This window comes from Chenopodium album, chromosome 21, assembly GCF_948465745.1.
Source record: "Chenopodium album chromosome 21, dcCheAlbu1.1, whole genome shotgun sequence".
Lineage (NCBI taxonomy): Eukaryota > Viridiplantae > Streptophyta > Magnoliopsida > Caryophyllales > Amaranthaceae > Chenopodium > Chenopodium album.
The window spans coordinates 28,814,560-28,830,428 of record NC_137854.1 but is presented as its reverse complement, the minus strand read 5'-3'; the positions used below and the strand labels follow the sequence as shown (position 1 = coordinate 28,830,428).

Sequence of the window (15,869 nt, the reverse complement as noted above, 5' to 3'; positions counted from 1 at the left end):
AAAATATTTTTCAATTATATATTTAAGCAATTTTCAACACATTAATGAGATTAATTAAACAATGTATGCTTCCATTGGCCATCACGTTTTGGATAAATTATTATGGTTCAATAAGACTCAAGCTTATCATTCCAATACATTAATCTATTCATCTGGCATAACTAATGCGTTAAGAAGGGAAATTTAGGCAAGGAAACCTGAATTAATGGACAGTATAATATATAGACGAGACCCCCTTGGTGCCTATTTAATGCGAAGTATATATTTACTTTTCAAAACTAAAATACTTCATAGATTCATCTGTCACAATAGAAAATTCTCCAAATAAAAATTCCAACTTTTATTTTAACAAAATGCTCCACCGCCACCCATCAAAACTTCATGAGATTTCAAAATCCAAAAAGGGGGAATAAGTTTAAGACATAGTGATCTGGGAACAACATGATTCCTGGGTTTGATCCTATAGACAAATGGGCATCCACCTTAGAACAGTCTGGAATCCCTTTTATTATTAAGGTTAAACCTCTATATTAGCTGTGTATTCCTCGAACAAGATGAGCGAAACAGTGGTTATATAGGGAAAGTGGTGATGGAAGATGAAGATAGTACACAACATACATGAAGAGAAACAGAGGGGCAAGGAGAGTATTTGCTGGGTAGTAAAGCAATTAATACATCCTTTCTACCTTCACACTTTAAAGAGAGGAAAAAGAAAGAAAGGGCAAAGCCAACCTAAATTCACCTCAGGCTTAATATAATAAGCAACTGTGTTGGTTATGTGAGATTGGGATCCCAGTCCTACACAGAAACCTGTACTTTTGTCATACAGAATGCAAACCAAGTTTTCCAAGCCTACTTTGACATTGAATGTAGTGTGTTTTTGCTTTTCATTAGTGAAAATGGTACTTTAGGGTGGATGCAAGTTTAGTGAGCAAACATATACCAAATTATTATTTTGAAATAATCAGCAAAATAAAGAGCTATTTCAGACTTTTTGGCTTTCTACATCATGCGACTTGATAAAGAAAGTAGAAATATCTCCAAAACAAAGAACTTTTTGGGACTTTTTTGCCTTCCTATCTTCAAGCTGACTTCTATGGGCTAAAAATAGCCCTTAGGACACTGCTTAACAATTTTTTCTTGAATGGAAAATGCCAAAATGACTTTGTGAGTGTAAATACATATTAGTACATACTCCCTTTCTCCCCTTTAATTTGCTCCATTGGGGTTGGATAATGATGGAATAAAGTTGATAAGAGACAGGATTGGTGAGAACAAGATCCCTAATGATCATAACATCAAATTCAATATGGGCAATCTTTAAGAACAACCTAAAAAGTAAAATGAGCAGCAATCGCCAATTTCCATAACCAATAGCAAAAGCAATCTTTAACACTAGCATTAAAAATTCTCTCCTCCGCACATAAATTTCCTTCCAAGTTCTCACACATGTCCTTTCTCACACATGTTCTTTTCCAATCAATTTATCAAAGTCTCTCTTCAAATAATTATGTAAAAATGATTACGAGTGGGTTATGATACTTGCTGCTAATATTCATTGATGAAACAGATGTGAAAAGAAGCAGAACTTATAAATGACGCATGTAACCATTGATGGTGGTAAATAACACAAGTCAAGAGCAACCATTAATGGTGGTAAATAATACTAGTCCAAAATAACAAATAGATGGGAGATGAAAGGTAGAAATTTGATAAAAAGAATGATGATTGACTAAATCATGCAGCACGAGAGAGGTGAGAATTAATGACATGAATTCATTGTAACCCTCAGATTTGATAATATATGGTTTAGAATTATTCTCATATAAATATTTGTCGACTCATCTCAATTAAGTGCTGGATATCGGCATGGTATCTGTCTTCTCTCAATTAAGCACTGGATATCAGCATGCTACCTATCTCCTCACAATTAAGCGTTGGATGCTAGTTTGATCCGAAATAGGGCACAATGTCCCTCTCAATTGCTTTTTTTTTTTTTTTTTTGGAGGCTTCATATTAAGCTAATGTATGATAAATAATGAATTTTTCCTTTGTTGTTCTGCAAGACTAGTAAATTATAATTTTTTATTATATGCAATTGAAATTTTTTACATTAATTTATTGGCTGAATATTTGGTCTGTTTTATTTCAACTTTCCAGTAAGGTTCTTGAATAAAATTCTAGTTACCAGAATTAAGTTAAATTTGTTACTAATTCTATTTCTAGAATCCTTTGATTTGTTTTGCTTCAACTTTCCTTTATGGTTCTTGATAAATATTCTGGTTTCTGTAACACCCATTAAAGCAATATAAGGAGGTAAGAACCACAAAGAACATAAATGAAACACATGCAAGCATTGTCAATATAATATTTGCTCACCGCATTAAGTGCAAACATTTTGGCTTCTATCTCCCTCCATGGTATGGGCATGTTTCCTGACATCCAACCACCGAGGAAAACCTATAATGGCATTGGAAACAAAAATAAAATAAAATAAAATAAAAAAATAAAAGATATGTATATTATACAAATAAGTGTAACCTGTACCACCCTTCAAAAAAAAAAAAAGTTTAAACTGTACCAGGCATGAAATTGGTAAGAGTGAATGAGTATGGCACTATGGCGTCAAAGCCATCAATGATGGTTTCACTTAGTCAGTAATTAAATTAAACCAAATGTATCTAAACCTTCTGCTCAAAATATTAAATGCAATAGCGTAATATCAGTATAAATATTTTTATTCTATGTTTCACAATTTGGGAATGATGCAATAGCTGGGATATTTTTCCTATTTGCATTTGAAAATAGTCGATTCCATAGTTCAATTTCATGGACTCTTCAAACAGTGGGTGTAATTTGAAATTTTGGAATCCCAAATCGAAGTATTTCCCAAACATAACATATGAAATTGAAATTCCAAATTTTAATTCCCAGAATTTAAATTAATGAATTCAGATGAAATTAAGATTACCAAACACTACCTTAGAAAATTCCTATGAATTTGATTGTGGATTTAATTCCCATAAATTAGATTTTCATGGGAGTTTCTAGTTCTTATGTTAATCAAATGACTGCTAAGAGGACAACGTATACTCCTTTGAACAAGCAAGACAGTCGTATTGGGCATCAAAAAGAAGTTTTATCAAAAAGAGCTACCTGTACCACAAACAAACCATATAAAAGTATAGTGCCTCCATCCATTTTCCTAATTACAAAGATGCAGTCATGACTTACAGCTGAAGCACCCAAACCATATCTGCACACATCAAAAGCACATTCTGATAGAACACATAAGACCAATTTTATAGAAACGAGCCTGAAATTTTTGACGTGCATCCTTGCTCATCAGCTTTGGCTAGAGCCTTGTGCCTTGAAGCACTTGCACCTTGTATAATTTACAAGGCATATGACATCTATAATCTAAGGTAGGGCTACAATTTCCCTGTGAATATACAGGCAAAATAGACCTTATTTATTCGTCAATAGGATACACTTCCTTAACTATCAGCTAACTAGAGAACAGACTTCCTTTTAACAATTGCATCTTACGAATGAGAGAAAAGCACGCAATGTTTATACATAGTTGCATAACAGTAAAGGCGCAAATGAAGAGCCAAGATGATTTCGAGTACCTTTTGTATGTAAGTAGCAGGTCCTAAAAAGTGACAAATTTCTATCAGAAGTTCTGCCAAGTTCATTCTGAAATTTGCAAGACCATCAGGCAACTCGCTGCTTCCACCATCTCCATCATAAGTAGATTCATCAACCTGTGGATAACAAAAGACACTTTTGATTGGAGTCATTGGACAATTCCAAATCAGCATATACTAGAAGGGGTGTTCAAGACCTAAGTGTGCAAAAATATACTATGCCAAGCACTACCATTAAGATCATCCAACCAAAGGCAGTAGAAACAAGTGTCAATATATTTATTGAATAGACTAGAAAACCAAGCATATTTAATAAGGTACATGCAAATTATTATGATCAATCCAACCTGTAAAAAGCTAAAAGTGAACTGCAACACAGGTCACTAGCCTCTATATAGCATAACAGAAGTGATTAGCATGCTGAACATGAGGTTCATAAGGCCAGAAAGTAACTAAACTTGTAGTAAGCCCAGCAAAAGAGTATCAAATAAACCTGAGAAAAAACATTTCCCAAAGTTCCCTTCTTTTATGTCATCCAGACTAAATAGGGATACATGAAATGATGAAAATAAGCTGAGAACATGTAAAAGTAAGAAAAAAAATAAACCTGATTATGCAGCAGCAGTGCATCAAGTAAGGCTGAGAACATGTAAAAGTAAGAGAAAAAAAAAAAAAAACCTGATTACGCAGCAGCAGTGCATCAAGTAAGGCTGAGAACACAGGGAGAAACATTTTCTCTATATGTTCCCTTCTTTTTCTCTCATCCGCATTGATAGCAAGTATATAACTGGCAAGGCTACCCCTGAAATGTATCGAAGAAAAATGACTAGTTTTTAAGACACAAACAAAACTGACCCACCCACCCCTCCCCCTCCAGAGAGAGAGAGAGAGAGAGATAGAGAGAGAGAGAGAAGCTATACCAGAACTGCAATGTTGAATCTGCAATGTCCCAATCTTCACTAGGAAAAGCCACACAACTGCAATATATAATGATGTTAGTAATTCTATGTAGAAACATAAACTTCTACGTTATTGAGCAAAAGGGTTTTTTACACAGTATTCACAGAGTCACATCCACAAACTAATGGCAGCTACAGCTACAGACATTCAATCAATTAATCAATCAAAGCCTAATCCCATAAGTGGGGTCGGCTACATCAATCAATCAGTCACACCTCCATATGGTTTTTATTGATTTAGAGAATGCCTATGACAAGGTGCCAAGAGAGGTACTTTGGTGGGTAATGTTGAAAAAAGGTATCCCGCAAAGGTACGTGGATGTTATTTGTGAATGATATTGTTTTGGTGGATGAAACTAAAGATGGGGTTAATGCCGAACTGGAACCATGGAGGCAAAGTTTGGAATCTAGTGGGTTTAAGCAAGACTGAATATTTGGTATGCCGCTTTGGTACACAGAGGGGGACAAGCGATGATGTAGTGAGGTTGGACGGAAAGGATTTGACCATGAGTGAGTGTTTTAAATATCTTAGGTCGATCATCCAAAAGAATAGTGACATTGATCAAGATGTGGCCCACATGATTAAGTCGAAGTGGCTTAAATGGAGAGCGGCCACGAGAGTGTTATGTGACCAAAACATTCCTTTACAGTTAAAGGGGAAATTCTATAGGATTGCCATAAAACCAGTGTTGCTTTATTGTACAGAATGTTGGGCTTCTAAGAAGGAGCACATTAAAAAGATGAAGGTTACAAAAATGAGCATGTTAAGATGGATGTGCGGGAACACTCTAAGAGATAGAATCAAAAATGAAGTTATTGGCAAGTAAGTGGGTGTTGCTACAAACAAACTAAGGGAAAATCGTTCGCGTTGGTTCGCGCATGTGAGACGGAGACCTAAGAGTGGGATCATGGAGACCTCAAAAGAGGTAAAGGGAAACCGAAGATGACTTGGTTGAAAGGAATTAGGAAGGATATAAAGCAAATGGATTTGCATGAGAATGAGGTATTCTATTCCAACGGACACTATATACATGAAATAGAAAAAAAGTAAGCTCCCTTCATGTATTTTTACATAACAAGCATCTTATCGTCTCTTATTGTTAAGCAATTATCCTTTGAGCTACAGCTTGTTCCATACAAATATACAATGAATGCATGCTAAGAAGGGGAAAAAAAAAAGGAAAAAAAGAAAGAAGCTTAAGAGGCCTTTTGTGCATTGACATTGGTGGTACAGAACCTACTTTAAGTAAAATGACATTTCATGCTCTAGTTCATTCCAATTAGGGAATTAAATCTCGATTGCATCACCACATGTCCACATCGCAATTGCATTATAAAGGTTTTTGAGCTTACTACGATCATGAAAGGGCAAAGAAAATGCCCCCAATGTTTCTCTAGAAAGAAGCTCAGCATTAAATTTGCAAAGCAACTGCACCTAAATTAAAACCCTGTTCCTAATTTGCTGAATCCTTCCAATTTTCAGTATTGTTAGCATTTATGCATTCACCATCTCAAACTTCAAATTTATCCTAGTTGACTTCAAAAAAAAGGATTTAATGGACAAAATCTATCAGGAATAGTTATTAGTCAAGCAGTGCATTAAACGATTATAATAATTAATACTTAGGATAATTAATTGAAACATACAAAAATGGAAAGGACAACGAATGACACACAAACAAAGTATAATTGTTAAAAACCTTATCTTGCAATACCTTAACCATAAAAGCGAAAACTTCTTTTTCATTTGAAGGCATAGTTAGTCAATTTTGCTAATTGAGGATTTACAAGAACATCATTCAAAAACAGATAGGAAAGATAAGATAAGAGTGAACTTTAAGAAGAAAGCAAGTGATGTCATTAATGGAACAATTATGCTACTACAAAAGGTAAATTGCAAGATGCAAATCACCTCCTTTGATTCTAAGAGAAACAAGTTAATAAATGAAACCAGACCTTAACAGTGCATCTGCTAAGATCAGAGACTCTGAACTTGCATCTACAATCAAAGACGGTGCCTAACAGAAAACAAGGTTAGGAGAAAAAAAAATTGTATCAGTGGTTATTTTGTATAATATAACATTAAAGAAAAAAAAGACAAAAAAAATTAGAATTAGACAAGTCTAGACTTTTAACTAAGATATTGTCAACTTACAGCCTGACCAATTTCTGACATCAAGCATGCAATTCCACTAATAATTTTTTCATCTCCGTTGCTTAGAGCTGGACGAAGTAGAGCATCCTTCAAAAACTGAACTCTACACAATAAAACCTGAGGTAGATCCTACAAAGCCAAGTAAGAATAAATTAATTAAGATAACCAAGAATTACTGGACATAAAAGGATTGATGAGTATAGTTAGTAGCTGCAGTACAAAAGCCTCTATCAACTTGATTAAAGAAACAGATACGATTCTGGAGAACTAAAGGACCTTAAAACAAAAAAGAGGCAAAAAAAGCAAGCTCAGAAAAGTGAGAGAACCAAGATAAAAGCATGTAAGACAGCCAAAAACGCTTATTAGACAATCAATGGCATTAAGAAAAACAAGCCATAAAGTTGATCAATCAAAACCAGATTTCACAGCAGTACAGCATATGAATCTGAATTCTATTATTATTTTTTCAGTCACAACTCATAAGCATATTAATCTGTCAAACATACTCTGCAAAATTGCTCAAATTCCATATCTATACTGTGCTCTTAAGGCTGCAGCCCAGGTAGCAAGGGAACAGAAAAAGGGTTAGAAGACCAACATACCACAAAAAACAGGAAACACATATAGAATATAGGAAGTACTTTAATAATTCCTGATGCTTATTTTCTTAAAGCAGGCTTTAAACAGTATTGGCTTATTGCAAATTATACAAGTCACTTAGTCACACGTTGACTATCAAGAAAATAAAATTTATCGGCTGATAGGCCCATACATGAACACAGACAGTTATATTATGTTAATAACTAATATTGCTGGCACACAGCGCCATAGCCCAATAGGTGAAAGAAACAATCCTTATGGTCCACTTTACATATCTAGTCCAATATTAGAAAAGCTACTAATAGTCTTACACTCTAACAACCAACCTATTCGCTACAGCGTGTAGCATTGTTGTGGACCACATAGATATAAGTACAGAATATAGAATAGAACCAGAGGGTAAAATTCACCCAAGAGAGGAAGGTTGAATCTTGTAAGCGAGAACTACAAAAAAATGACAGGATAAGATAAAATTTCAGCAAGTTTGAGTACATAATCTGGAAGTACACTTGAAAATAGAGATGACAGCCAAAAAGAGGAGGTTGGTGACTAGTTCCTTGGCAAGTTGACCGCAACAAGGTTCATGGCCACCGACACCAGAGAATCAAAAAAGGCGAGGCTTTGAGAGAATTAGGTCGGATCAGGTCTAGGATTTTGATTTTTTTTTTTTGAAAAAAGTTTTCTATGATTAAGAGAGAGAGAGAGAGAGAGAGAGAGAGAGAGAGAGAGAGAGAGAGTGAGAGAGTATGGATTTCACTTCCATTTTGAACCCTTCAGCCTGAAATATTTTGTCCGTTTAAAAAATACAAAAATGTTTTGATTGTTAGAACAGCACTACGTTAGGATTACTCGAATTTGAATACCCATGCCTGACACTAGTACCTTTGCAAGTATCCAACTCGGTTATATTGTAAACAAATACCATGATATTGGTCTAAATGAAGTATCCAAGTGTCATACCCACGTCGGAGAGGTGAAATGAAGAGTCCAAGTAACATACTTAGGATCTTCGAATGGTGACTTTCTACAAGTCTAGGTACTCCATACTTAGCAGTCTTAATCAAAAATAAATCAGGGGTATTTTACTAACACTGAAGCTCTATTTTAAATCCTATGTGACAGAAGAACAAGATGAAACTGACATGAAATGAACCAGAGTAGCATTGTCAAAACTAGAGAGAGTCGCAGCAGCCCACATGCATGAACAGTTGGATATGAGCCCCCATTTCTCTTGACATGAAAAAAGTTTTTTAAAGCTGGTAGGAAAGAAATTCAGGCAGGAAGGGAGTTTATTACAAAAACTGGGTACTAGTCTCTCACAGAGTTCATCAAAAGAAGCAGCAAGAGCCATCAGAGAAGGATGAGCCAAAAACATCATATATGCCTGTCAATGTTAGTTCTAGTCTATTCTAAGTTTTTTCCCAAATGTAAGAGAACACAGAAAATTCAGAAGAAATTTTACAAGAAAAAGCATGTCCTATTTTCTGGGGGGGGGGGGGAAATTCATGGGCAATCATAGGGTAACCTTATTTGAAATATATTAACTCGAAAGATGTCTATGGTACTTTTTTCAAAGAAATTCTAACCCCAATGATGGGTTCAAAATATCTGGTAACCCGATTTCCACTGCTGGAAAAAGAAAACAAATCATATATGAACCATAATTCCCTATTAAATTTAGAACATAATTAAGTTCCCCAGTTTCTCATAATAGAGGTTTTAATATATTAAATTTAATATGGATAACTAATTTATCATAAGAGTACCTAAAATAAAGCAAAGAGTTGCCCTCGTATAAGAAACTGCAATGCGAGCATACAGTAAGCACATTAAAAAACACAGTAGTTACCTCTATGTACAAACTTCAGGCTTGGATTATCCTGTATATTATGCAATACCATCATGTTATCTCAAAAAAATTTCTTTTCTTGGACATCAAAATTTCTCATTAAATGAAATTCTTCTGGATACAGATTCATAATCAAAAGTTATATCCACCGCTTAGTAGCTTACAATGACTTAAGATCAAAGCTTAAAAATTTGCAACAAGAGTTTCAACATACGAAACCAAGCCTCTATAAGTCAACCTGACACAATAGTGTATGTACTACGGGATTTTCAACCAAAATTATCTTGTTACTTTTATAAGAATTTTCAACAAGAAAAGTCTTTAAACCAATAAGTTCTATCCAATTCGAATATAAAAAATCAAGTAAATTTCGACAGTCGACACAATTTTCAGCAGTGTAATACCAAAAAAAAAATTGTTTAAAAAAAATAAACAAATAATAAAAAATAAATAAATAAAAAAAAAAAAGCATAATTACAAGTGCAATACCTCATGGTGACTCACAAGCTCAACAAGAACTTCAACAGCCAGATCAAAGGAAGATGAAACCTAAGAAAATGAAGAAAAATGACATTATGTATTAAGTCTTTTTTTCCTCTACCTCTTTTTTTAAGGGACAGGTGAAATAAATAAGCACATAATCTAATAGTACCAAACATAGAACAGTTAAGGACCTGACTAACAAACCTGTAAAGAATTGAACACAAAATTCAGAAGAGGATGAGAAGACAATGAGCCAGAAGGAATTTCAGAGAAGCATCCAACTCGGACCTGAAAGTGAAAACACAAAGCTTGATTTGACTAAATGCAATGAATAAGCAAAGCTACATGGAAGTTATATCCTATCCAATGTAATAATAACCAGTCATAACTCATCCGAAAATGGCCATGAAATCCCAGCTTAATAGCAATGGTCAGATTAACTACATATAATAGAAAATGGATAGAGCAGCTTGGTCCGGTCACCTAAGTTTCATTCGTGGAATATTTTACAACATTGAATCTTACCCAGCTGAGTAAGCACCGCAATATCTTCCTATTCCTTTCATGCATCTGGCTGGTATCTTCGAACCTTATCTCTGATTGCTGCCTCAGGAACTCAAGGACCATTGAAGTATGTGATAAAAGCTGCATTTCATCGATTCATAAGAGGCAAGACAAAAAGTACACAAAAGCAGATGCTATGCCAGTTCAGCCTGAGGAAACACCTCTCTGGTATACTGAGACCTCTGTGCAAAATTTATGCTACTATCAGTACTTTGATCCTCAACTACTTCTTCCGGCAAAACAGTGAGCATTTCCAAAACAGCAACGTTGCCGTTTTCCTGTGTTTGAAAATTTTGAAGATTGTAGAAAAGTTTTTCAATTGGTTTCCTATACTCTGCTGCACGGAGCACAAGTGCAGAGAGTGCCAGACATATCTGAGTTAAAAGCTGCCAAGAAGAATAGGGCTGACAGTGAATAATATTGCCAAGAAAAGACAAATAAAACATATATACAGCAAATATAAGAGATATCCAAGACAAATTTACATGAAACTTTCAAAAATTACTCGATAAAACCTAATATTTTCCTTGGAACCAAGACAGACAAACAAATTGAAACTAGAGAGATGAAAAACCTGTGGAGGTCCTGCACTAAATCTTCTAGCAGCCACCAAAAGAGCATTCAACAACGCATCCTTTGCTCCCGATTGTAAGTAGTAACCCTCATTGTGTATCTGCCAAAGAAAATTATTATTCAAATTAGTGTAATCAAACAGCAGAAACTTTCGGAACTTTCGGATCCACCACAAATTCCGGCCTTCAAGTTTTTGCTGTCTAATCAATTTTAGCAAAACTAACTTTAAGGTTCTAGATTCTATATATGTGGATTCAAATCAAACTAACATGGTCTATCCGCTTAAGATATTATGGTATATGTTGCTTTATGGATGAGACAAAAGTCAAGGTTAATTTAAAATGGATCAATTGAGCCAAAGCAATTAGATAGTAGATACCGAAAGGAAGCGTCACAAGGATTTAGCGACATAAGATGGTAAGGGAGTTAGCTCTGTTTAAGTACCTCGGTAGATGTTGTAGAAGGATTGAAAAAGTCACCAAGAATTATTCATATAAGTTGATGGCTCAGATGAATGAGCAACCATGGAATACCATTAGAGTTACAGAAAAGTATTCTACATGGATGTGGGCACTTAAGAAAGAATGCAGATATAATAGAAATGTATGATGAGAATTTGAGATGGGTGAGGGAGCACCTTTAAGTATAGAAATCAAAAAGGTAGGTTGGAGTAGAAGATGTAGCAGATAAGATAAGATAGAACCGGCTACATTGGTTTTAGAAATATGCAACATTAGCCATAAAATGTATTAGTAGAATGGTAGCCCCGTTAGCATCTCCAATTCGAGACAAGAGATTAGTGTGTCTGGAAAGTGGAGAGCAAAGGATATAGGGATTTTAGAAGTTGAAAAAGGTCAAAGTGATTGAGCCTCATAACACTAATAGTTGCACTCTAGTGGGCATTGCTTTCTAGTGTAGCGTGACACTTCACGGAAGATACTTTGAAGTTGTGAACATTACGTAATTTCTTTCTAGTTGTTTATTTTGAGCTAAGTGGATACTTAGGGTCCTTACTAGAAAGAAGTAGAATGATATTACAAGGCCATGGGCTTATGTATATTATAATTGCTTTGTATATTATCCTGAAATATTGAACCTCGTATTCCCAAACAGCTCAACAACTTCAACCTTTTTAACCTCCGTTAAATCCATGGGTACTTCGCTAAATCCATGGGTAGGGTACACTCTATCAATATACTCCAAGGTCTCAATTTCAGCCACAAGGCGCCAACATCACACCTACACTAATCTCCAATCAAAAATCTCAAAGGGGTTTGGTCCTTGTAAAAATCTCAAATTAAAGTATTTTACTTCCTCCATTCCAAATTAGATGACACTTTACTTTGGAACAATATTTAAGGAGCGATGGCAAAGAAAAACAAAAACAAAAACCACCCCACTACCCACATTAATATCCTTCACAAATTAAGCCCATCATCAATGAGTGCCAGCCACCGCAAAATTTACACCACCACCCCTTACACAACCACCCTCCAAAGATAAGTACCTAGAATTAAAATTATTAAATAAATATATAAATAAATGAAAACAAGATCTAATAAATATCGAAATCCATAAAAGGATGTTAACTTCCACCCACCCCAAAACCAACACATCTTCCTCTCGTCACCACGTTCACGGCCACCACCTCCACTAATCACCATTATACCCATCTAGTTTAAGAAAATAAAAATAAAAAAATAAAAAACCAAGAGAGAGAGAGAAACATGAGCATTTTTTCTTACAAACACAAGCATATGGAGGTCAAATTTGGCTATGAAAATTCTAGATCTCAAACCTCCAACCAAATTCGACCACCATAGCCTCAATTTTGGTCATCTTTGTTTGGTGACTCTGGTGAGAGATCTTTGCATTGCCAGCTAAGGAGTAAGAGGCAAAGGAGCAATAAAGAGAAAGGTCGGGAAAAGGTGAGAAAGGTGCAGTGGTTAGGGGTGAAAGTAGTTCGATTAAAACCGAACCAAACCGAAAACCGAAAACGAATTAGTAATTTGGTTTGGATTTATTTTTAATTCGGATTGGATCGGTTTGGAGAAATGAAAAAATATGGATTACGGATTGGATTGGATTCGGTTTGGGGTTTAATAAAACCAAAAACCGAATTATAAACCGAATTTCGATGACCCATTACTTTAAGCTCATTTTCTTTTGTAAAAGTATCCAACCCCTTTCACTTTTCATATGTAAACTAAAAAAAAAAAAAAATTCTCCTTTCTCAATATCTTACTCTCTTACAAAAAAATGTAGTTAACAAGAAGAGGTTGAATGATTGTATGAATTTTCTCGGTGAAGTTCGGGTTTCGGATTTGAATGTTGCAAAAGAGGGAACAAATTTCGGTTTGGATTGGATTCTAATTTGAAAAACCGAATTAGTTCGGTTTGGATTGGATTGGATCGAATCTTTATTCGGTTTGGATTCGGATTGAAATTTTCAAACCAAATTAATTCGGATTGGATTCAATTTTGGCTATAATTCAAACCGCTAACCGAACTTTCACCCCTAGCAGTGGTGATTGATGTTGGTAGTGTTAAGGATTGAAAAAGTGGTGGAGGTGGTGGCCGAAGGTGTTGGTAAAAGGGTGCAGCCATAGGGCAAAGGAAGGAAGGTAGTCTCCCATACCCCATACCAAAACATACCCAAAAGGAAAAGTGTCAACTAAAAAGGTATACATGACAACTACTATCTCCGTTTCTTATTATGTGCGACAAAGGAATATTTTACGTATCACAAATTATACCCATTTGTTGCACATAATAAGAAACGAAGGTAGTAATTTGGAATAGAGGAAATAGATCATTATCACCCCTTTATAAATCACACTGAACGATTGAGTAGCGCTTATGTTAGCATACAAGTATTTGGGACGGCATTATAAGGAAAGTGTTGTAAGTAATCCGGGAGAAAAGGAGTATAAAATCATAATGGGCAGGGAGTCCTTTAGAGAAGATCTGTCAAAGAGCATTGGTTGCGTTTCACACTTTGCTTAACACCTTCAAAGTATGTCCAAAAAGAAGCAAAGCATAGATGTATGTAGTTTTAAACTTCATGTTAATATAATTTTATTACAGCCACAAACTACAAATAAAAGTAATCACCTCTTTCTTTTTTGTTTCTACTCACTTACTATTCATTGGGTCAAACTAAAAAGATTTGACCTTCAATTGCTACTTACATACAAACCGAAAATCATCAATTGGCATCTTGTTAGATTCGTTACAATGCTTGGTATCCAAACATCTAATTATCATAACTTACATTTGTAAGTAATTAAAAATATAGTTGGTCGAACGTGTTGAAGACAACGCAAAATACAAAGGAGTAGCACAAAAAAGAGCAGAGTGAGTACAGAAGTGATGGCGCATGTTAAGCATTGGTGAACAGAACCAATAAGAACCATGCTTTCTGAATACATTTCCAGCAAACAATTGTACAATATAAGTATTCCTCGTCTCACAACTATTAGTACAAAGCACAAATACCGGGAAGAAAGCAATCTTTTATGCCACGATGTTTTTGCAAACTATAACTTATGATAAAACATTAAACCCTCTACAAACAAAGTACAAGCCAAAGTTCTTTGCACCTGCCAATTTAGCTTTAATTTTTTGTGACAGGAACAGCACAATTAACACACAAATAGTCCAATTAGAACAAAAAAGAACAGTCATTCTTCTATATGGCCTTAATACAATGCAAGTAAAGATAGAGCAGACACATGTCTAATTTCAGTCGACGAGGAAAGCACCCAAAGCAATTCACCAATCGAACTCAAAAAATTCACTTCTTTCTGCCTTCTGTCTAAAGTGGGAGCTAACTATTCCTTTCGAGAACACCATAATCATAACAAAAGAATTCGAAATCACCAAGCTGCATGTCCTAACTCTTCCAATAACTTGACTATAATTCAATTCTGAGCTAATAAACCACAATGTAACTACACCTACTTCCACCCACAAAAATTCTATGAAAAATTCTTCATTATCAAAAAAAAAAAAAAAAAAAAAAAAAAACATTGATAAAGTAACTAAAACAATCAAATTCCACAAAACCCATTTGACAAAAAAGCAATCAAATTCCACAAAACCCATTTGACAAAAAAGCAATCAAAAGACACCCATTTCATATCTCAAAATACACATGCAACCCAAATCAAAAAACCAAATATAAAGCAAAAAAATCAATGAAAAAAAACAAAGAAACAAACCTTGCGTTTAAGAATCTGGGCAGCAAAGAATTCGACTTCGAAATGGGAGAAATAAGGCGGGAGGTGAGAAGAAGAAGTGAGAAGAGAAGTGGCAACCTCCCAAGCAGCATCGGATTGTTGAAATTGAATCAGCCATTGATTAGCAGCAACTCTATTACAAGATTGAGAATCGTGGTTCAATACATTAACAGCTTGAGCAACCTGGATTTGAAGTTCATCCATTAATAATAAATTTAGGGGGTGTTTGTTTTTACAATTCAATTCAAAAAATTGAAATTGAAAATGAAAGAGATTATAATCATAGGCGGAGAAGACGACGCCTGTAATTCTTAGGTGTGATCTGACGGTTAAAGGGTGCTAGCAATTCTATTGGGTTATTGAGTTTATGGAGAGGAGCTGCCTTATTGGTGGTCACTGCCTCACTAATGCTATGCTCACTCAAGTGAGAAAAAAGTAAAATAATAAAAAGTTGGTGTAAGAAGCAAATATAGACTTAGCTTAGAACCCGTGTCATGCACGGTAAATTCAGTTTTTTCAAAAAAAAAAATTAATAAATTTAACAAATAAAATTTAATAAAACATATCCATCAAATATTCAAACGATAAATTCAGTTCAGCTGAATGCGTGGAGGGGCACTAAATAAAATGCTTGTATAAGGGATTGAACTTAAACTTTTAGTCCAAACTCAATGCATTACCACTATGACAAAGCTAATTTGATGTTATTTATTGCATAAAAATCGTATTTAAACTATAAATTTATATATTTACTTAAATAAAAAAATAAAAAATTTGGGGGGGCTGGTGCCACCC

At 34.8% G+C, this 15,869-nt stretch overlaps 1 protein-coding gene across 1 annotated transcript in view; it reads right to left on the bottom strand.

Annotated features, from left to right (window-relative positions):
• LOC145601439 (transportin MOS14-like) overlaps window positions 1–15,481 on the bottom strand; it is a 33,286-nt gene extending 17,805 nt beyond the window's left edge. The window contains exons 1-12 of the mRNA XM_081657460.1: window positions 15,057–15,481; window positions 10,835–10,933; window positions 10,422–10,646; window positions 10,222–10,341; window positions 9,901–9,984; window positions 9,703–9,762; window positions 6,765–6,893; window positions 6,566–6,627; window positions 4,571–4,627; window positions 4,329–4,452; window positions 3,633–3,767; window positions 2,380–2,460 (exon numbers count right to left, since the gene is read on the bottom strand). Of these exons, the coding sequence (XP_081513586.1) occupies window positions 2,380–2,460; window positions 3,633–3,767; window positions 4,329–4,452; window positions 4,571–4,627; window positions 6,566–6,627; window positions 6,765–6,893; window positions 9,703–9,762; window positions 9,901–9,984; window positions 10,222–10,341; window positions 10,422–10,646; window positions 10,835–10,933; window positions 15,057–15,278 (1,398 nt within the window). The 5' untranslated portion in view covers window positions 15,279–15,481. The remainder of the gene's footprint in view (window positions 1–2,379; window positions 2,461–3,632; window positions 3,768–4,328; window positions 4,453–4,570; window positions 4,628–6,565; window positions 6,628–6,764; window positions 6,894–9,702; window positions 9,763–9,900; window positions 9,985–10,221; window positions 10,342–10,421; window positions 10,647–10,834; window positions 10,934–15,056) is intronic.
• Window positions 15,482–15,869: the final 388 nt, after the last annotated feature.